Raw genomic sequence first — 23,128 nt, forward strand, 5'->3', positions numbered from 1 at the left:
AGGTTCGGACTCACCCCTGTGGCGCCTCCTGCTGGTCGTCCTTGGGAATTAGCTCTTTCCAGCCCTGGAGCACCCTCTGCAGGCCGGTGATCCACCTGTTTGCTACTGGCCCCCATGTCCCTCCCAGGACCCCGGTGCCCCTTTAACCGGGTTTCCCCTTCCCAGGGGAACCCCCACCCTACTATCCCCACTTCACCTCAGTAGTGGCTACTGCCCAGTCTCTATCTAGCCCCCATTCACTGGGGCAGACTGCAGTAGCCAGCACTCATCATCGGCAAAGGGGTTTGGACCTGCTGCCTTGGCCTACCCCTAGGTTGCCCCCTGCAACCCCCAGTACCTTTTGCCCTATGCTAGGCCGCAGCCTGGGGCTTTCTAGGCTGGAGCTTCCCCAGCTCCTCAGCCTTTCCCCAGCCCTGCTTCACCCTAGGTACCTTGTCTCAGTTCCCTGCAGCCAGGCCCATCTCTCTCTAGAAACAGAGAGAGACTGAGTGGGCTCCTGGCTCATAGCCTTTTATAGGGGCCAGCTGTGGCCTGATTGGGGTGTGACCCAGCTGCGGCTACTTCCCCAATCAGCCCAGCTTTGAGAGCAGCAGCTCTCAAGCCCTGCCAAGCCGCTTTTAAACCCCTTAAAACCAGGAGCAGGGATCCACCCTGCTACACCATCCTGCCCCTCGTCCCCTCACCATCCCCCAGAGACCCCCACCCCAACCACCACCCTGGGACCCCACCCCTGCTCCCTGTCCCCTGACTGCCCCGACCCCTATCACCCCCCGCTGAGTCCTGACAGACCCTGGAACGTCCACAATCCAACCCCACCGTTCCCTGTCCCCTGACCACCCCCCCAACCTCTGCCCCATCCCTATTCCCTCCCTATCACCCAGGACTCCCTGCCCCTTAGCCAATCCCCCGGGCCCTGGCCCCTTACCCCCAGCTCCCCCCCTCACCCCCCCCTCACCCGGAGCCTCAGCACATCCTGAGCCCTACTCCGCTCAGAGCCATGTGATAAGGGGGCGGGGAAAAGCTCCCTGGATGCGCTGAGGGTTTGGGAGAGGGGCGGGCCGGGGCCTCAGGCATTCTCGTGGGGGCCCCTGCGGAGCCCGGGGCAAATTGCCCCACTTGCCCCCACCCCCCTCTGGGCGGCCCTGGATTGGGCAATACATTCCTGGGGAGAGGATGAATGCCTCATCTTTGCTTTGGATTTTATCACAGACTGTAGGGAGAGAAAGCTAATGAAAAGTAGAACCCATAGGAAGGGGAATTTGTTTCTTTTGAAATCTGAATCTTGCCACATAGTGGAACTGAAGTTATATCTTCCCACAGACCAACTCTCATAATGACAGACGCTGGTTTGTTTTAATTATAACCTTGAAACTTGAATCACATCTGATATGGTTATTTTGAATAAAGAGGGAAGGAACCTTCTAGTGTATATAAAGCTCTTCAAAACAACCATCTTCTAGGAGAAACGAAACTGAAGACAGGTGAGTGAATTATCAAGCTATTCATAGTGGAACTAGTCTCAATTCTGCTATTAGTAAAATCCTGTGGGTGGTAATGGAAGGGCAGTTCCTTATTCATTGAATTCAATGAAAGCTCTGCTTGAGAAAAAACTCCAAAATTTGCTCTTTAGTGGTTGTTACTGTGTCTCTGCAGTACAGTGACTTCAAGATAAGAGGCATCTGCTTATTATTCAGATTACTTTAGAAAAAACTAGAGTCGTAGAGCAGCTACAAGGAGGTTTGGGGTTATAATCCCGTGCCCTGCTCAAAGAAATAATGAATTTAGTAAACATCTGCACAGAGTGTGTAGGGTACCTTGGCATAGAATAAAAGTACTTACACCTCTACCTCGATATAACGCTGTTCTCAGGAGCCAAAAAATGGTACCGTGTTATAGGTGAAACCGCGTAATATCAAACTTGATTTAATCTGCAGGAGCGCTCGCCCCCCCCCCCCCAGCACTGCTTTACCAGTTATATCCGAATTTGTGTTATATCGGGTGGCGTTATAACTGGGTAGAGGTGTATATAGCAGCAGTAGAACATACTAAACACTATTAATAATATGAAGTCCAGATCAAATATTATTAGGGTTTGTATTTGGAAATAAGCTATTAAGATATTCCATGAAAGACAAAATATGAATGTCAACAAAACTGCATTATTACAGCTTGATTCTGAATTTATTCTCTTGCCTGCCTTCTACAGTGCATCTCAGTATTTGCGCATTCAGTAAAGAACAGTGCCCCATCATTTTAAAAATAGTTTCTTTGTACTCTAGCCCACAGGGCTAGCTTGTCTTTATTATAGTCACTGCCTTGTTTTTATTATATCCTCCTTTCATTATATTCAGCTGTAACACAAGAAACCTACAGGCCTGGATCCTGTAACACATTTGGCTGAAGTGAGTTAGCATAAGTATAGTCAAGTGTAACAGGCTGCAACCTTTGGCGTAGATAAATGGCCTAAGGGTTACCTTTAGAATTTGGAAACTAAGGAGAGGTTGCTCAATGGTAGAGTTAGAATTTACCAGTAAATGCTACCACAAGGAACATAGAAATAATAACCACAAATCCACTTAAGGAAGGGGTGACGGGTAGGATGGCAGTTACATGGATCAATATGTTAATCTACAGAATAAGCACACCTCAGTATTATGTGGGTGAAAAGGCTAAATTTGAGCACGGAGGACTGAGCATGAGCAGGTGATGCTCAGGCCCTATAACAAGGCAGCCACCATTTGGCTGAGAGTTCTTTCTGGACTTCTTCTGTCACTTTCTGCTTTCTACCACTTGACCCTTCAGCTCATTGAGGAACTTGGTCCATCGGACACTGTGGTATGCTACAGACAGAGCTGGTCTTTTGTCTCTTACCACCAGGTCCTTAAGGAACGGTGTGAGTATGCACTTCTAAGGGCTTATGTAAAATGATACCACAGATAGAGATAATAGAGTATTGGGGCTATCTTTTCATGTGATTGGGATCTTTTCTGGCTTTGTTCCTTATAATAATAAAGGTATCAAAGGCTTTACTTGGACCTCAGTGTGGGTGTCCCTGCCTTCTACCCTGAGGCTCCCCGCAAGATATGAAACTCCATAGTTTTAGTTCTGTAGCCGGATTCTGGGGAAAATAACCTTATTGCAGTTAGATCAATTGGCCATCATTACAATCATTAGTAACCTCTAAAAGGTCAGACAACAGTACTTCTTCACAGTAGCACTGTACATTTAGATACTTTCATCCCTTTGCAGACTTTATATCCGACTCTCTTGGGTGCTTGAGAAGAACCGTCCCCATGCTACTAACGCTGATGATTCTGGGCCTTGCTGCCCTCATTGGTGAGTCTGGGGTCTATTTCTATTTCACTTAGCTCACTGCCAAAGCAAGAATGTAAAAATATATTTGTGGGGATGGGATGTGTGATAGGTTTTACCCCCTTGGCATCTCCTGGGGATGAGGGGAGCCCCTCTCATATCCTGGACATCCTTCTCTCGACAGCAGCTTGACTGTGGCCTTGGCTGCAGACTTGGGGTACAGCCCTCTGGCAATGCCTCTTCTACCCTCTGGCATGTGGGGTTAAAGTAGTCCAAAAGAAAAAAGGCAAAATACCTCTATGGCCAACCAAAGAACCAGTTCCCCACAGTATAATATAGGGCAAAGGCCATAGACCTCAGGAGGAAAGGTTGGGCTTCTTATCTCTTGTGTGTCTAAACAACTGAGGATGAGTCCCAGGACTCCAAAAATAAAAACTGTTCCTGCCTTTCCTCAGGAGACTCAGACGGCTACTGTATGTGGAAGAATGAGTTTGGTTTTTGGTTCAAGAGCAACAAGATAAACTATTTCAGACTAATTTGGCTCCTAGGATCAAGGATGACTCCTGCAAGAAGTGGCAATAGGGTGGTCTCAGTGAGGGGCACTTGATATAGAGGACAAGAGGTTTTCACATGTTGCCTCTTTTAGAGCCAAATTAAAATATAGACCAGTTTTCATAGGACTTTCCTTCACAGAGGCAGTGACTTCGGGCTAGCAAGTCCTCCTGTCCAAGAGAAATAAAAAAAATAATAATAAATTACCCCTTCCAAAAAAACCTATGAAATGGAACCCATCTGAGAGTGGAGCTGAGTCTGGTTCATGACTTTGAATTCTTTTAGTTTTACTTATATTCACAAAAGGTTCTTAATGTAAAATCTCTCCATTTAATTGGTCAGGTACTTCTGAGAGTCAGACTGGATGCTATGGTGACATAAACAAGGTTGATACCACTGGGGCTTCCTGTAGAACTGCAAAAGCAGAACACTTATCCTACTGTGGTGAGTATAATTCTGCCGTTCTGTTGCTGTATTTCATCACAATGATCCATAGTACTTTACACCTTCAAAGTACTTTACAAGCATTAATTGATTAAACCTCATAACAGTCCTATTGGCTAAATACTATTGTCCTCATTTCACAGATGAGGAAACTAAAACAGAGAGGAGGATTTAATAAAAATTTTGGTGTAACTCCACTGGCTTCAGTGCAGTTATACTACAAATGATTTTGGCCCAGAAAGGTGACAGCCAATTTTTTTGCAAGTGGCTTCTGATTTTTTTAGGTGCCCAACTTCAGACATTTAGGGTCTGATTTCCAGAAGTGCTCACACAAGCACCTCTAATTAAAGTTATCAGGATCTGCGAGTACTCCAAACCCTCAAAAAAAAAGACCTCCGTTGTCTCTGTTTGGAACACCCAAACCGAACAGTCACTTATTAAAATTTGGCCCAACTGAATCTTTCAAGGCTGCTCAACAAGTCAATGTCAAAGCTGGGATTAGTACGTAGGAATTCCTGACTCCCAGATTCTAGTTTAGTACTCACTATTTTATACCAGCTATAGGCACATCAGATCAACATCAACATCGAAGGAGCTTCTTATTCTTTTATTCTACAAACAAAATTGGACTTAATGCCTCCCATGTTGAGTAGGATTGAGATTCCCTCCTAATGTAGCATGAAATGGTGCTGAGACTCCAAAAGAAACTGAGAGGAAAATGCAACTATTGGGAACTATCTCAAATTACAGCTTCCCATTCCCATTAAGTCTTCTGCATCTGTCCCTAAGAATCCCACCATTTTGAATCCCCTTTTCAACTTCAAATATTACAGTCCTGTCCTTCTGGCCATAGAGGGGTAAATGTGACTCCTCTTAGCTCCTGTCAACATCACTCCTGCATAATTCAGAGAGCAACGGGTTGCAGCTGATTTCTCTTCAGAGTCTAAGCACTCTCCCCCTCCACCTCCTCAGCAAGCCCATTTCCCTTCATCTTGGGGCCTACGAACTAAATCCAGATTTTACACATTATTTCAAGGCACATTTTTTATTTTATTTTTTGCCTTGGCACATTGTTAAAATTCATAATGCAAAATTCACAATGCACATAACTCACAGAAGGGCTATCAGATGGCAGAGCAGAGCTCTGTGCTTAGGAAATCTCTTGTTGATATTAAAATTATTAAGAAAACATCTCTACTTTTCCACTTACTACAGGAGTTCGTGCTTCAACAACAATTGCAGCGAAAGACTTACGTACTATGAACAATTATAAAACCATCATTAAGAACGCTGGAAGAAAAAAATGTGTGGATCCAGCTGTGATTGCTGGTATCATCTCTCGAGAGTCACATGCTGGAAAGGCTCTAAAGGATGGCTGGGGTGATCGTGGAAATGGATTTGGTTTGATGCAGGTCAGTAATTATCAATAAACTAAGAATAAGTAGATAGCTGAGTGTTTAGCAGGGAGCCAACTGCATTTCTCAGTAGTGCAGCTCAGGCTGAAATTGATAGTTGGCACATCACTAGAAAATGAACTATTGCTGAGGCAGCAGCACATTGCACTGGCACATGTCAGACCTGGCAGTATAGAGGCTGCTTCTTACGCTACAGTTTGAACATCAGTTAATTCCATTGGTTTAATGGAAGTCCCTAAAGAGGCCAACCATTTTACCCTTCCACCTAGAAATTCCATGTCTTGTTTTTAATATTTATTTATTTATTTATTTAGGAAGTATTAACAGGTTTACAAATCGCTACTGTGTAAATATCAGAAACAAAACAACAGTCCTTAAAGTTGCAAGCTTTTGTTTAAAGAGACATTATGCAGTAATACAGTCATCAGATCTCTCGATTTTTTTACCACATTGCCTCTTTACACCTATGATGTAATTTTTAGTGATTTTATTAAACTGAATGGAATCTCTGATTGCATGTATTGAACAGACCAGGAATGCCTATCAAATTGTAATATTCAAAAAACTTTGGACAGCTGTGCTGCTTTTGTTTCAGGTACCGTAAATGTACTGTGAGTGTTGAATATATGGTAACTAAACATCTGAGTACCTATTTGTCCTCAGTTTCTTTGGCTGGGTACATAATAAATGCATTATATTTGCACAACAACCTCCCATATTTTTGAACCATTCCATGAGAACGCCACTGATTTTTTTCTCCACTAAGAGGTATCAGTAACTCAGCATCTACTAGCAGATGAGAGATTAATTTTCATTTCCTTTTGTGTAACTAGTTCTGCTAGGAAGGCCCAGGAGGGTTCCCAAAGGATCATTTGGAAATAAATATAGAACCAGTCGTGATATTTGGTTACAAATTGTATCTCAATACTATCTAATGACCATATGGGTATAAAATCTCTTTTACCACAGTTTCTCCAATGCTTATCCTCTATCTATAAAAATCTCCTCTTTCACTCTGTTTCTCCAACACTTCTCTGTCTCTCAGTCTCTCTAACCCCATTCCTCTGGGGTTATTTGTCTATACAGATCCTTTCCCCCTGTGTCATATACAGGTGGGGTTTTTTGGTCAAGAAAGTTGGGTACGAAGATTGATATTGTTTAGTTATAATTTTTTGTTTTATAATTGACAAGTTATGATTGCTTCTATTAGAGTTATCTTGCTGTATAAAACAGCTTCTTAGAAAGCTGAAAACATAATGCCTAACTTGAATGTACTGGTACCATGGGAGAATGGGCCTGTTAATGCTAGTTTTGATCTCTAAATACGTTAGTAAAAGTCTCTTTACTGAATAGCTGCCCAACCATATGTATCCCATGGCTCTCCCAATCTTTAAAGCTCATTGGTTTGTGAGTTGGATTACGATCTGGATTATTCACAAGGGGTGTTTTGGTGAGGGAAAATAATTTACCTTATTTCTAGTACTATCCCAAAGGCATAGAGTAGCTTTTACTCAAGCATATGTATAATTTCTGGAGAGTGTGGGGTTTCTTTGGTTTTTTTGGTTAATCTGTGGTGACCTAGCGATGTTTACACTGCCACAATTTTCTTGCCCAATAAAGACCCAATGTTTGGCAGGGTTAGTGCACCCTCCAGTCCACTACTGCTTTGAGTTGTCTGGCTTGATAGTATCAGACTATTTGGAACAGCTCGTCCACCCTGTTCAATGGGTCTGTACAAAGTATCTGCCCTTATTCTTGATCTTTGCTTATTCCATATAAAGTGCAACAACATCCTCTGTATTCCTGCTAGGGTTTTATCTGGGATGATCACAGAAAGATTTTGAAACAGGAAAGCTATCCTTAGCAAAATGTTCATTTTGTATGTGGCTGTTCTTCCCAACCAAGAAATTGCATACTTCCCCCAGCATTTCACATCTTTTTTCATTTGCTGAAGTGATGGCTTGACATTTCCATCATAGAGCTCTTATGGGTTGTTGGATATTTTAATTCCCAGGTATCTTATAGAATTTATTGCCCATTTGTACCCAAATGTTTTCTGAAAGAATGACTTATCAGAGTCTGGCAAATTTACAGCTAGTAAGTTTCAGATTTGGCATAATTTACTGTAAATCCAGATGTTTTCCCAAAGTCATAGATTTCTTTAGAAACTAAGTATAGGGAAATCTTTGGTTTAGATAAAATTAACATTACATCGACTGTATACACCACTTGTTTCCGATGGGTTCCTGCAAGTTCTATTCCTGTGACAGATTCACTGATCCTTTTCCTTTGTGCAAAAAGCTCCATGGCCAGTGCAAAAAATAAAGGAGACAATGGACATCCCCACCTAGTCCCTCTGTGTAATTCAAATGAGGGACATTTAACCTCATTAATTCACAGAGCTGCTTTCGGGCTCGTATAAAAAGCCATTATCTGATTAATGAACTGGGAACCAATGTCCACACAGGATAGGACTTGCAACATTCTATTCTGTCGAAAGCTTTCTCTGTGTCAAGTGATCTTTTGCTGATCTGTCATTATAGATGATTCCAAGGACTCTCAGGGTACGTCTTCACTACCCGCCATATCGGCGGGTAGCACTCGATTTCTCGGAGTTCGATATATCACGTCTCATCTAGACGCGATATATCGAACTCCGAGCGCGCTCCCGTCGACTCCGGAACTCCACCACCGCGAATGGCGGTGGCGGAGTCAACGGGGGAGCTGTGGACTTCGATCCCGCGCCATGAAGACGGGTAAGTACTTCGAACTAAGGTACTTCGACTTCAGCTGATGCCCACTTCACCAGATGCATGCAGTGGAAAATACAGTAGGAAGATATACAGAGAACATGAAAAAATGGGTGTTGCCCAACCAACTCTAACGAGACTAATCGAATAAGGTGGGCTATTAGCAGGAGACAAATTCTGTTCAAAAGGAGAACAAATCCAAGCAGCTAAAGGAAAACTGCACAAACTTTTTAGGAAATCATAACTCCAAACAAGTATAGATTGTGTCATTACCCACCAGGTCAGTGGGAGGAGAGAGCTTGTCTGACTGTACAAAGTAGTGGGATTCGAGGTTGCACTACAGAAAGGTAGAGACGTCTCCTGCCCAGCTACCTCTCCAGCAGGCTGTTCCCATCCGCCTGAGACTCTGCCCTGCCTAAGCAGTGTAGCTGGCTGGAGAGGAGGGGTGCACATTCTTTTGGGTCATAAATTACAAGGCCAGAAGCGGATTGTGAGCATGTGGTCTGACCTCCTGCCCTTCGACCCCACACTTAGTTCACGTTTGTGTCTCCCCTCCCACCGAGCAGGAAAATGAAAGGAACAAGCAGCTGTTGCCACTGAGCTACCCACGCCCTGCCCTGCTCCACACAGGCTGCACCATTCCTGTTCTGGGTTTGCAAGGGGAGTAGCCTCTCTCTACAGGAGCCAGCAAGCCCTGCAGCAGCAGCCTCTGTTGGAGACAGCAGTCCAATCCTAGTAGCTGACACTACCAACCGTAGTATTTAGTGGCAGATGCAACATCAGCATGAACCATGCATTCTGCATACACGGTCATGCTGGCAAGGGCAGGACCATGTGCTCTTTAAAATGGCCTTCCCTCATGAGATGTGACCTCACACACATCATGCAGGCACAGGTGGGGTCACGCAAGGAGGAGCAGGCTCACACCACTCCCAGAAGTGCCGAAATGTCCAGTATACCAGGAATGTGTGGATGGCCACCTGGCAGAGATATCATGGAAAAATTGCAGCTTGAGGCCTTTGAGTGTGAGTTCTGAATACTCTCTGCTGATAATGCTAAAATTTAATTGTAAAATCTCTGTCTATTACTATTAGTCCCAGATTGGGGGGAGCAGTGCCCTACGGGCTCTCTCCACTTTCATCTCTTCCAGAGAGCTCAGATTTCACAACTGCGCAATTAAAGTGTTTACATGCAGGATTTGGCTTCCTCCTTCAGCATTTCCAGGCACCCTCTTAATTCTGATGTTCCTTCATGCTCTGTTTTCTGTATCATCTCTCTCTCTCTCTGTTCCATCAGTGCCATGTGGCTCTGCAGCTCTGTTTCTCTCTCACTTGCTTCTCTTAGGCCAGTCTCTAGGACAGTGACTTGATCTTCCAGGGCAGTAACTTCCTTCTGTACTGCCAGAAGCTTGGTTGTCGGATCATCTCATGGCATTAATCTCAGAGATCAACTCCCAAATGTCCATCTTGGTGGCCATTTGATTTTCTTCCTGATTTGGTTGCCATGTGCTCATTTGGAATCTGAGAGGTTTCTCCACACTGTGAGCCAGAAACACTCTTACTGAGGTATTCTTTTACATTTTCAGGGTGAATCCACCTTCTGCAATGCTATGCTCCATATTTCGGGCTGAGTTTAGGAGGTCTAGGGGTTGATGGAGGCAGATTAGTTTGCTAGCCCCTCAGAGCTCAGACTTCAGGTAGCCATTTTAGTCCATCCCCCTGCTGATCTCCAGAAATTCAATTTCTTAGCAGCAGCAGCTGCTTGGGGAAAAGCCTCAGGCAAGAGACTAGGTGAAAACTGACGGGCCCACAATGACAGGATGGACTTTATCCACAATGTAATGCCACAGAGACCTGAGTAACAACTATAGATATTCAAAATATTCACCTAACACCTTAAAGCACAGCCTGCTTCTGCCAAGCCTGTCAGTGATAATCCAGCAATCACTTAAGTGTGCTGGGAGTTTTCTTTTTGAACTTTTGTAGTACTTTGCATACTAGTGGTATACTGTAGAGGACTAAAACTTTTAAGGATGAGACAGAGCTTTGCTGGATTGTGCCCTTATAGTATAAGCTTCTTGGAGCAGCAAGAGTGGGGGCAGGGCAGATATACTGCAGCACCAGGCATTGCAGCAGTGCTAGCCAAATAATATCATTAATAACTACAACTTGAAATGGAAAAGAAGCATTTTAAGATTAAACCCCTTTTCATTATCACAGTCCAATGTAGAATACCTCAGTGTTTGCGCTGGGACTACATCAAGTGCAGTGAAGATGAAAAACTGATTAATTTCTCAACCACAGCTTGAGACAAAGTCATGAAGAGTATGCTGAGAGGGAAGAACAGCATAAACACATCATCTTTTTTGAGAAGTAATGTTCTTTCTTTTCTAGGTTGATAAACGCTACCATAAATTGGTTGGACAATGGAATAGTGAGGCACATGTCCTTCAGGGGACAGGCATTCTTGTTGATATGATTAAAGGAATCCAGAAAAAGTTCCCCAGATGGACAAAGGAACAACAGCTGAAAGGTACAGTATAGACTGCATTCAGTCCAGGAGCTAAGGAAACTCTAGGAGAAAAATCATGTTAAAAGTTTCTTACGTTACTTAGAATATTAAGCATTTAAAAATATCAGTATCTAATTTTTAACCATTGGTGCTGTTTGTCTACTTTTGATTTCCCATAGTTTGGGCAGTGAAACTAGATTAGTCGGTTTCAGTATTTTGTCCCATTCTTTACCACAATGTTGTGTGCTGGGTTTCCAACACTACATTTATATAGGGGAATATTTATAAATCCCTCCTCCCCCCGCAATCTAGTTTATATTGACATTTGGGCCTCTACCACTTCACCATGAGTGAAATCCTGGTGCCTTTGAAGTCAATGAGAATTTTTCAGCATCTTTGAATGAGTCCCAGAGTTCACCTTATAGCTTTACACTTGTGTGGGTGGGAGGTGCATTTATAGGAACTAGACAGATCTTCAGGGGACTGCAAAATTGTGCAGTACAACGTGGAGCGGAGATTCAGAAAGGGGAGAAGAACAGAGTGTGAGGTCATGTTTTAATATTCTCCCATGCAGTTCTTTGCAGGACTGAACAAAAAGTAACATGGTAACTGGGTCTTATATTTTATTAAGAACAGGCCTAGTTCAAAGATTGAGAGCTTCTGTTTGAATGTGGTCAGTCAAATGCATACTGAAGGTTCACCACCCTATTAACATATATTTATGTCAAAATCCAAAAGTCCTCTGATTGTGATTGGATTCATGTATTCATGCAAACTATTCTCACAACCTCCTTTTCATAGAATATAAGGGTTGAAAGGGACCTTGAGGTCATTTAGTCCAACCCCCTGCTTAAAGCAGGACCAATCCCTGGACAGATTTTTGCCCCAGATCCCTAAATGGCTCCCTCAAGGATTGAACTCACAATGCTGGGTTTAGCAGACCAATGCTCAAACCATTGAGCTATCCCTTCCCCCTTTTAATCAGTTACACTGTAATAAAGCAAATCATTCACCACCAAATGTCTAATTTTTTTAACACACTAGAAAAAAAACAAGCCAGGTCTGGCTGGATTTGTTGTTTATTTTTTCTTTTAAGTCTGTTTTTAAAAATGTCCCTTTTTTTGTTTCAGGAGGGATTTCTGCCTACAATGCAGGACTACGAAACGTCCAAACCTATGATAAAATGGACATTGGCACAACCGGCAATGACTATGCCAATGATGTCGTTGCACGAGCCAAGTTTTATAAGAGAAACGGATACAATAATTAGTGAGGTGTTCAGGAGTGACACTATATCTGGGGAGATAAGAAGCTGGAACCTGCAAAACCTTACTGATGTAAATAAACCCATTGTGGGAAGTCTTGCTTAAATAAGGATTTGCAGTCTCAGGTACCAGATTTTTAAATTGTGTAATCGGTAAAACATTGGTCATATCAAAGGAAATAGTTTTGAGAGTATTAATAAGATCCTACCCCATCTGATTATTTCTCTGTTATTAAAGCTGCTCAGTCTAGCTATTGTTAATCATAGGCCTTCCAAATTTCACGCCTATTTCAATATCTGCTGCTGTGTTAAAAATAAAAGAGGAAAGTAATCTCTTGGCGGGGGCGGGGGGGAGAGGGGAAGGAAGCCTGTATTTTCAATCTTTTTGTGATTTAGTTTGACAATTTATTTTTCATTGCAGCCGGACATGTGCCTGTAAACAGATAGTATGTGGGGATTTTATGTGTATATATATTAATTTTGCATAGAAATGCCTAGAGACTGGGGGCTGGTCTAAAAAAGAAAAATGATATAAGAAACTTCAGCTTCAGCTACGTGAGCTGAAGCTGAAAGTATATATATCGATATCTTACCTCTCCTCACGCCTCACGCGATCGATGTGTCCGGGGCTCGACGCCGCGCGCCGCCGCCGCCGTGCGTGTGTGGAGTTCGGAATCGATAGTTAGAGAAGGGATCGATATCATCGCGTCTAGATGAGGGCGATATATCGTATATCCTAAAAAATCGTCTATACCGTCACGGGCGGTAGTGTGTAACGTAGTCTAAGATAGATGCTTTTAATCAAATGGAAATTGAATAAGAATATTATTAGCAAGTGAAGGAAGATTCAAAGACTCATCTTTTCAGTTGCAATGTTAGCAAAGGTTGGATAATGACAGCAATACATTTAAAAGCAGATAAGTAAACTTAAAATCATCTGGCACTGCCCCCTGTCGGAAGATAGGATACTGGGCTAGATGGCTGTTCTTATGTTCATAATAGCAATAGACTCGACAGGCTCAACATGAACATTTCCTGACGTACCTTGAGAATTGGACCCAGGAACTCAGGTGGTTTTCAGATAAGTTAATCTAGCAGATCAGTACTGGGCCTGTCAAAATTGGGTGTTTTTGTGTGCCTTTCAGAAGGTAGCAGCCACAAGAAGGTGGATTGAATCCTCTTGGACAGCTCACGTGGCCCTATTCCTTTCAGGAAAAGCTCAGTCATCCTACCACCTTTGTCTGATGAGCAGGTGCTGTCCTACACAAATGGGAGAATAGCACATTCTAGGTAGACTAGGGCTGACCCCAGAAGCACACTGCCTCTTGTAGAACACTCTAGTCAGGGCCGTAGCAACAAAGAACGTGGCCCCCTCCAAACATATGTCCGGGGCCCCTTACAATGCAGAAACTGGAATGCGGTATTTATTTTATACAATATACAGGGTTCATATTATGTATACATAGGCCTACAGTGTACATGTATTCCGTATTTACGCAAAGCGCTTCTTTCGAGCCTTGTTCTCCGCAAATTGGTTAATCAATGCATCATAGTCCAGAGATCTGGACTCAATCTTGTTTTCGATTGAGATAACTGCAAGCGCAGAAAGCCTGTCATCTGTCATGGTTGAGCGCAGGATATTCTTGATCAGTTTCATTCTGCTGAAGCTCCTTTCAGCACCGGCGACAGTAACTGGTGTGGTCAGAAGAATTCTGATGCAAATGCAAAGATTCGGATATATCTCCTGAAGGCTGTTCTTGTATATGTACGTTAAAAAATTGTTTGCCGTGACAAGCCCTCTCTCTTTCTCGATGACATAAATAAAATGATTCAATTCCATTATGAGTTCGTTGGCATCAATGTCTCCCATTTTTCTTTCAAAATTTTTGCTGTGATTCTCCAGTTCATTTTCTCTGTGACACTGCTTCAGGCTGTTAGCGTTGTACAGAAATCCAAACAACTTATACCACTCCGAGTTGGTCAAATCGCGATGAAACAGAAGATATGGCCTGATCAGTGAGAAAGTATATTGTACCATGTGTACACAGTCAGAACAAAAGGCCATGTAGTAACATGGTCTAAAAGCGCACCGGCTTCTGTTGCTGTATTGCCATCTTTCTTTTCGAGCGCATATTCTCGCAAAGATGACAAAGCATTGCGCAATTCTTCAAGGTGATAACGCAATGGCTTCACAGCATCAATTCTCGACTCCCAACGAGTGTCCGATAACCCTTTAACAGATATTGGCATATGTTCTTGAAGTATATCCCAACGTGAAGGTGACGAAGAAAAGATAACGTATATTCTGTTAATCAGACCGAAAAAGTCAACGGCATATTTCGATGACTTTGCCGCGTCTGAGATCACAAGATTCCAAGTGTGAGCTCCACATGGTACATACAAGGCACGGTCATTTATTTCTAGCATGCGGGCTTGAACTCCTTTATTCTTTCCTCTCATATTTGCGCCGTTATCATAAGCTTGGCCTCTCATGTCAGCAATGTCTATTCCTAAGTTGTTTGCCTTTTCAAGAAACGCTTCCAATAAGCCCTCGCCAGTTGTATCATGAACATTAAGAAAACCAACAAACGCTTCACGAATATTGACACCATCTTCACCGTTGCATTCAACAAAGCGTAACACCACAGACATCTGTTCTTCATGTGACACGTCGGGAGTACAGTCCAAAATAACTGAATAATATTTTGCTTTTTTAAGCTGCGCTATGTTGGCCTCTTGAATGTTACTGGCAACAAGTTGAATCAGCTCGTTTTGGATCTGTGGACTGAGGTACTGAATATGTGTCTCTGCCTTCTTAATCCTCTGTAAAAGTTCGCTGAGGACAGTATCATACTTTGCAAGCAATTCAAACAGTCCCAAAAAGTTGCCATTCGAAGGATCGCCAAGCTTTTCATTACTTCCTCAAAATGCCAAGTTTCTTTCGGACAAGAAAATAATGACATCAACCATGCGTTTGACAACATTTCTCCAGAAATTTCTTTCAGAAAAGCCTGCAATTCGAGTTGGTCAATAGATGTACGGTTTACTATGCCTGACCAAAGGTCAAACCATTTCACCATACAGTCTTGATGACCTTTGCAACAATGTCACACACTTGCCTGTCCGATATTATAGACGGCCAATCTCCTGGATCATCAGTCAGTGGTTCAGATTCAGATACTTCTTTCCCAGCAGCAGCTGGAATATCTGTCACAGTTTGTTTGGTAGAAGTCTATTAGCCAGGATGGGTAAGAATGGTGTCCCTAGCCTCTGTTCGTCAGAGGATGGAGATGGATGGCAGGAGAGAGATCACTTGATCATTGCCTGTTAGGTTCACTCCCTCAGGGGCACCTGGCATTGGCCACTGTCGGTAGACAGATACTGGGCTAGATGGACCTTTGGTCTGACCCGGTACGGCCTTTCTTATGTTCTTATGTTCTCTAGTTGGATGCTATTGGTTTCAGAGACCAGGCTCCAGCCTGAGCCAGAGTGTCTACACAGCTATTTTTTGCTCCATAGAGCAAGCCCCATGAGCCCCAATCAGTTGACCCAGGCTCTGAGGCTTGCTGCTGCGGGTTATTGTTTTTTTGTTTGTTTTGCTGTGTAGAAATACCCACTGGATCTGATACAAGGCAGTGGAAAAACCTCTCAATTGAGTTCAGAGGAACTGAATCAGGATTTAAGTCTCTCCTCATCTGGGAGGAGTGGTAGATATGCTGGAGGGTAGGGATAGGATACAGAGGGACTCAGACAAATTAGAGGATTGGGCCAAAAGAAACCTGATGAGGTTCAACAAGAACAAGTACAGAGTCCTGTACTTAGGACGTAAAAATCCCATTCACTGTTACAGACTAGGGACCAAATGGCTAGGCAGCGGTTCTGCAGAAAAGGACCTAGGGGTTACAGTGGATGAGAAGCTGGGTATGAGTCAACAGTTGTTATACCAATATAATAAAAACCAGCAGGATCTTATTAAGAGGGATAAATGCCACATTTATTGTAAATACCATAACAAAACAAAAGACAGCAAAAGACAAAAGCAAACAACGTTGTTTTACTACTTATTTTTATCACTACTTATTCCTTACACACACACACACATTCATTCAGGTTCTGTATAGATGTTATCCAGCCTAGATGTTGCTCATGCCAAGTTACTGGCCAGGTATCTTGGTCATGAGGATGGAGCCGAGTCTGTGTCAGATGCATCTGATGCTCCTGGAGGCTGGCAGCAGAACCATAGACTCAAAGTCCTCAGTCTTTAGAGTCCAGTTTTATAGGAATTTATTCCTATGTCAGTTCATGAGAGTTGCTTCATTTTGCTGTTGCTAAATCAATCAGCAGGTGGCTGGCTCCATGTTATTAGATGTTTTGTTTTTTCTTCCTTTGAGGGGGTGGGGGTCATCTGGTTGATCCCACTTGACACCTTCAGCCCACACTGAATTCTTCAGACAGGAAACTCCCTAACCATTTATTCACATACATTCTTTATCTTAATCACATTTAGTTTACTGTCTCTTTACCTTTTGGGGTGTTACCAATTTATGTGAGACTCCCTGTCTTTTAACAAGCAAAGATAAAGTGAGATGAAAACTTACAGAGGGTGGGGGCCTCTATCTATACACTATAACAGCTACTGTTTTGGCTTACTTAGAGTTAATTAATGTTTAGCAAGTTTTATACAAAGTATTTCTTTGAGCTTAACAAGTTTTATACCAAGTATCTCTTTGAGCAGGCTTCACACAGACACAGCTGGTGGCTTGCAGGTTAGAAGCTAAATGTTGGGAATCACAAATTTACTTCTAACATAAACCTTAAGTTAAAGTATCAATTAACAATAAATCAATAAATCATTTCTCATCTAAACCATGTTTAATATAAACCTTCTTTAATATCCCTACATAATGAGCCCTTGTTGCCAAGAAGGCTAATGGCATTTTGGGCTGTAGGGGCATTGACAGCAGATCGAGGGACGTGATCATTCCCCTCTATTTGACATCGGTGAGGCCTCATCTGAGTACTGTGTCCAGTTTTAGGCCCCACACTACAAGAAGGCTGTAGAAAAATTGGAAAGAGTCCAGCAGAGGACAACAAAAATGATTAGGGTGCTGGAGCACATGACTTATGAGGAGAGGCTGCGGGAACTGGGATTGTTTAGTCTGCAGAAGAGAAGAATGAGGGGGGATTTGATAGCTGCTTTCAACTACCTGAAAGAGGGTTCCAAAGAGGATGGATCTAGACTGTTCTCAGTGGTAGCAGATGACAGAACAAGGAGTAATGGTCTCAAGTTGCAGTGGGGGAGGTTTAGGTTGGATATTAGGAAAAACTTTTTCACTAGGGGGGTGGTGAAGCACTGGAATGGGTTACCTAGGGAGGTGGTGGAATCTCCTTCCTTAGAGGTTTTTAAGGTCAGGCTTGACAAAGCCCTGGCTGGGATGATTTAGTTGGGAATTGGTCCTGCTTTGAGCAGGGGGTTGGACTAGATGACCTCCTGAGGTCCCTTCCAACCCTGATATTCTAAGATTCTGTGATTCTATCTGTCTGCCTTGGAAGTGAACTGGTTGTTAAGTGGATTGGAGGGGTCATATGTTGGTGGGTAAGGGTCCTGGAACTGAAACAGGCTCCGATCCTTTTTCTGGCTTGTCTTTTTAGATTGTAGATTCGTTGGGGCTGTTTTTGTGCTGTGCCTGGCACAGTGGGGCCCCTTTCTTGATTGAGGCCTCCAAGAGGGAGTGTAATACAAATAATAAATCATATTTTTAAGGCAAGGGTTTTACATGATTAAATATGAAGAGAAATGTTCTTGTGATATTTAAATGTCAATAAAAAGGAAAGGTGGTAGGGAGGTAGGAGACATAGTTAAATTGTGAACACGAGACTGGTAGTGGGGGAGCTAATTAACAAGTATGTCATCACTCTGGTTACTCCAGGTGTATGTTGCATCTTTTTACTTTATCCTTCACCTGTCCTTGCCTTTTTAGACTATAAATTTTTACAGGCAAAGACCATGTTCCCATCTGCATTCAGAGAGCATCTAGCACATTTTGGATGCTATTGCAACCTGCCTGCCATGCTTGGGGTGGCAAAATGCCTAGAGCCGCTCCTGGTGACACCACAACAAGATTGGGCCAGGGTCGCCCAGAGGATTCAGTGGGCCTGGGGCAAAGCAATTTTGCCCCCCCCCCACCTAAAAAAAGTACAATACTATACAATACTATATTCTCGTGGGGGCCCCTGCATCTCAGCACAAACCCAGTTTTGAGAAAACTTCTTTACACGGTATCACTGATTCTCAGCATCAGCTAGTGCTAAAAGGCACTAAAGCTCGTTAAAAGGGTTGGACAAATATTTTTCATCAAAACTTTTTCTGGATCGAAAACTAGGGGTTTTTAAAAAGCAGAAAAAAATCATGGACAATGTCTGCTTTCCTTCAAAATTTGTTGTGTTTTTTTTAATTGAAAATCTGAAATTAGTCTGCCAAAACCTGAATATGGTTTGGGGTTTCAGAAGTGTGTGGCCAAATATTTGCTGCTTGTTGTGTTTGATTGTTTAAAGAAACAATAAAAAAATTCTGCTTAAAAAAACCCCAAAACTTTTGAACCACCTCAGCTTGTGACTAAACGCCTGAGCCCAGCCAGTCAGAGAATTTTCCAGGTTTTTGATACTCTGCTGGCTTCCTTGACTCATATCTGTCTCCATAACTTTGGGTTCATTTAGGTTAGAACATAACAGCAGCCATACTTGGGTAGGGGGGAAAGATAGCTCAAGTGGTTTGAGCATTAGCCTGCTAAACCCAGGGTTATGAGTTCAATTTGATAGGGAAAATCAGCCCCCCCATTTATAGGCCCAGAATTACAAGTGCACCCTAGCCCCTGCCTCACAGACCCAAGGCCTGTAGCTAGCCCAATTGCTGTATAAGGGTGTAACTGGGTCCTTTCCTCAGCCCCACCCCTGCTGGGCTTTTTCTCTCTCAATAAAGCACTGTGAGGCTTTTCTTGCTGCAGCACCCGTGGCTTTTATTTACACACAGTTCCCACCACCAGCAATACTATTTACAAACTCACAGGTCTTCCTGTCTCCTCTTTTACAGGGAGTCTCCCTTCAGCCTAGAGACTGCCCCTTCCCTGGCCATCCTCCCTTGCACTGGCTGCCAGCCAGCCTTTATAGCTCTTCTACTAGCAGGCCCACAGGTGCAGCCAGTTCCAGAGGCCAGGCACCAGACTTCTCCCCAGCCCCAATCTATTTCTCCTGATTGGGGCTGGCTGAGCAGGGGCTAATTAGGTGCCTTTGCACTAGCACCCTGCTACAAAGGGCAAAGGTTTGAACTTCTGCTAAATTTGTTTATCTGTATAAGGGTCACTGGAGAAGCAAGAAACCAGGGAAAGGGGAACTAGAAGAGAGGGACAAAAGGAGGGCCCATGTGTGCCAGCTCAGCTTGTGACAATTAGAATGTGGCAAGGGCCTTTGCAAAATGTAACCATAAGGTAGGGGTCGTTAAGACAGTCAGACCACCAACTTGACTGCCAATGTTTAGGAAAAACCTAAAATGGAAAATAGTGAGGTGGCTTGCTTCTTTGCAAAATATTAATTCCAAATAAGGCAATGTATCGAATTATAGTTTGTGGTTTTAGCCTTTAAAAGCTTGGAAAAATCTGTAACAGGCAGAGCAGCGTGGGGCCATGCTGACTCTCCCTGCATATATGCTTGTATAAAATAAAGGTGCCTCAGGCTGTCTGTTCTAAAATCAACCGTGTGGTTAATTTTCCACAAAAAATTCTTGAGGGGCCACTTAAGGATCTGGGGCATAAATTGGTCCTGCTAGGCAGTGGGCTGGATTCAATGACCTTTCAAGGTCTCTTCCAGTTCTAGGAGATTGGTATATCTCCAATTATTTATTATTATTATTCAAATACTGGGTCAAACCAAAGGTCCATCCAGCCCAGTATCCTGTCTACCAACAATGGCCAATGCCAAGTGCCCCAGAGGGAGTAAACCTAACAGGTAATGATCAAATGATCTCTCTCCTGCCAGCATCTCTACCCTCTGACAAACAGAGGCTAGGGACACCATTCCTTACCCATCCTGGCTAATAGCCATTAATGGACTTAACCTCCATGCATTCATCTGTTTCCTAGAGACTGGCTCCATGGGGTCCCTCAAACTGCAGACGGTTACTGTGCATTTGTCTTTAGTATAGCTTATGTACATACTCCACAAACTGAGCATTTGAGCTTGTTCCAGAATTTGGGATGAGCCTATGTTGTAAAAACTGAAATGCTCAAAATAACACATGCATGTGAATGGACACAGGGTGCTAAAATTAAATTAACCCAGGGGTTCTCAAACTGGGAGTAAGGACCCCTCAGGGAGTCACGAGGTTATTACTGGGGGTTGTGAGCTGTCAGCCTCCACCTCAAACCCCGCTTTGCCTCCAGCATTTATAATAGTGTTAAATATATAAAAAAGTGTTTTTAATGTATAAGGGGGGGGGTGTCACACTCAGAGGTTTGCTATGTGAAAGGGGTCACCAGTACAAAAGTTAGAGAACCACTGAATTAACCCCTCTGAAGCCTCAGGGAATGCAGTGCAGGGGGGGGGGGGTCTCCCTTGGTAGGGTTGGGAAGGATATTTCTCTTCTCATGTGATCCCTCCCCCAGTGGCTAATTTTAAATGAAGCCACCCTCCCCTGACATGACTCTCCCTACGGCACTGAAATTACATATAGACTATAACTTGGCATTTGAGAAGTGAAAGGGATGGTAGCCCTAATGGAAAAGCTAACAGCTTGGCTCTTCTGCAAGCCTCAAACTGCTGAATGAGCTTTAGGGTAGGGAAGGCTGTGCCTCCCAAACAGCCTAGCCCTGCCCCCTATCTGACCCCCCCACTTCCTGCCCCCCAATTGCCCATCCCCCTCAGAATCCCTGACCCATCCTGCTCCTTGTCCCCTCATCGTCCCCTAGAGATCCCCCCCAACCACCACCCCGGGACCCCACCCCTGTTCCCTGTCCCCTGACTGCTCCGACCCCTATCCACCTCCCGCTGAGTCCTGACAGACCCCCGGAACGCCCACGATCCAACCCCCCCGTTCCCTGTCCCCTGACCACCACCCCAACCTCTGCCCCATCCCTATTCCCTCCCTATCCCCAGGACTCCCTGCCCCTTAGCCAACTCCCCCCCGGCCCTTTACCCCCAGCTCCCCCCTCACCCGGAGCCTCAGGACATCCAGGAGCTTTGCTCCACAACGGCAGCGTGACTCCGGCAGGGCCTGAGCCCTGCTCCGCTCAGAGCCGCGTGATAAGGGGGCGGGGCAAAGCTCCCTGGATGCGCTGAGGGTTCAGGAGAGGGGCGGGCCGGGGCCTTGGGCATTCTCGTGGGGGCCCCTGCGGAGCCCGGGGCCTGGGGCAAATTGCCCTACTTGCCCCCCGCCCGGGCGGCCCTGGATTGGGCAATACGTTCCTGGGGAGAGGATGAATGCCTCATCTTTGCTTTGGATTTTATCACAGACTGTAGGGAGAGAAAGCTAATGAAAAGTAGAACCCATAGGAAGCGGAATTTGTTTCTTTCAAAATCTGAATCTTGCCACATAGTGGAACTGAGGTTATACCTTCCCACAGACCAACTCTCATAATAACAGACACTGGTTTGTTTTAATTATAACCTTGAAACTTGAATCACATCTGATATGGTTGTTTTGAATAAAGAGGGAAGGAACCTTCTAGTGTATATAAAACTCTTCAAAACAACCATCTTCTAGGAGAAGAGAAACTGAAGACAAGCTATTCATAGTGGAACTAGTCTCAATTCTGCTCATTAGTAAAATCCTGTGGGTGGTAATGGAAGGGCAATTCCTTATTCATTGAATTCAATGAAAGCTCTGCTTGAGAAAAAACTCCAAAATTTGCTCTTTAGTGGTTGTTACTGTGTCTCTGCTGTACAGTGACTTCAAGATAAGATGCATCTGCTTATTATTCAGATTACTTTAGAAAAAACTAGAGTCGTAGAGCAGCTACAAGGGGGTTTGCTCAAAGAAATAGTGAATTTAGTAAACATCTGCACAGAGTGTGTAGGGTACCTTGGCATAGAATAAAAGTACTTACACCTATACCTCGATATAACGCTGTTCTCAGGAGCCAAAAATTCTTACCGTGTTATAGGTGAAACCACGTAATATCAAACTTGATTTGATCTGCCGGAGCCCCCTCCCCCCCCAGCACTGCTTTATCGGTTATATCCAAATTTGTGTTATATCGGGTGGCATTATAACGGGGTAGAGGTGTATATAGCAGCAGTAGAACATACTAAACACTATTAATAATATGAAGTCCAGATCAAATATTACTAGGGTTTGTATTTGGAAATAAGCTATTAAGATATTCCATGAAAGACAAAATATGAATGTCAACAAAACTGCATTATTACAGCTTGATTCTGAATTTATTCTCTTGCCTGCCTTCTACAGTGCATCTCAGTGTTCGCGCATTCAATAAAGAACAGTGCCCCATCATTTTAAAAATAGTTTCTTTGTACTCTAGCCCACAGGGCTAGCTTGTCTTTATTATAGTCACTGCCTTGTTTTTATTATATCCTCCTTTCATTATATTCAGCTGTAACACAAGAAACCTACAGGCCTGGATCCTGTAAGACATTTGGCTGAAGTGAGTTAGCATAAGTATAGTCAAGTGTAACAGGCTGCAACCTTTGGCGTAGATAAATGGCCTAAGGGTTACCGTTAGAATTTGGAAACTAAGGAGAGGTTGCTCAATGGTAGAGTTAGAATTTACCAGTAAATGCTACCACAAGGAACATAGAAATAATAACCACAAATCCACTTAAGGAAGTGGTGACGGGTAGGATGGCAGTTACATGGATGTTAACCTACA

General features: G+C 43.6%; 1 protein-coding gene across 1 annotated transcript; it reads left to right on the forward strand.

Annotated features, from left to right (window-relative positions):
- The first annotated feature begins 1,258 nt into the window (after positions 1-1,258).
- Positions 1,259-12,451, forward strand: LOC120379314 (lysozyme g-like). The gene is made up of 6 exons (XM_039497159.1): positions 1,259-1,481; positions 3,250-3,336; positions 4,207-4,308; positions 5,524-5,720; positions 10,867-11,005; positions 12,115-12,451. The coding sequence occupies exons 2-6, from the start codon at positions 3,294-3,296 to the stop codon at positions 12,252-12,254; spliced, it is 621 nt and encodes a 206-aa protein (XP_039353093.1). The 5' UTR covers positions 1,259-1,481; positions 3,250-3,293; the 3' UTR covers positions 12,255-12,451.
- The last annotated feature ends 10,677 nt before the right edge of the window (positions 12,452-23,128 follow it).

This window comes from Mauremys reevesii, linkage group 1 (assembly GCF_016161935.1).
Source record: "Mauremys reevesii isolate NIE-2019 linkage group 1, ASM1616193v1, whole genome shotgun sequence".
NCBI classification, from domain to species: domain Eukaryota; kingdom Metazoa; phylum Chordata; order Testudines; family Geoemydidae; genus Mauremys; species Mauremys reevesii.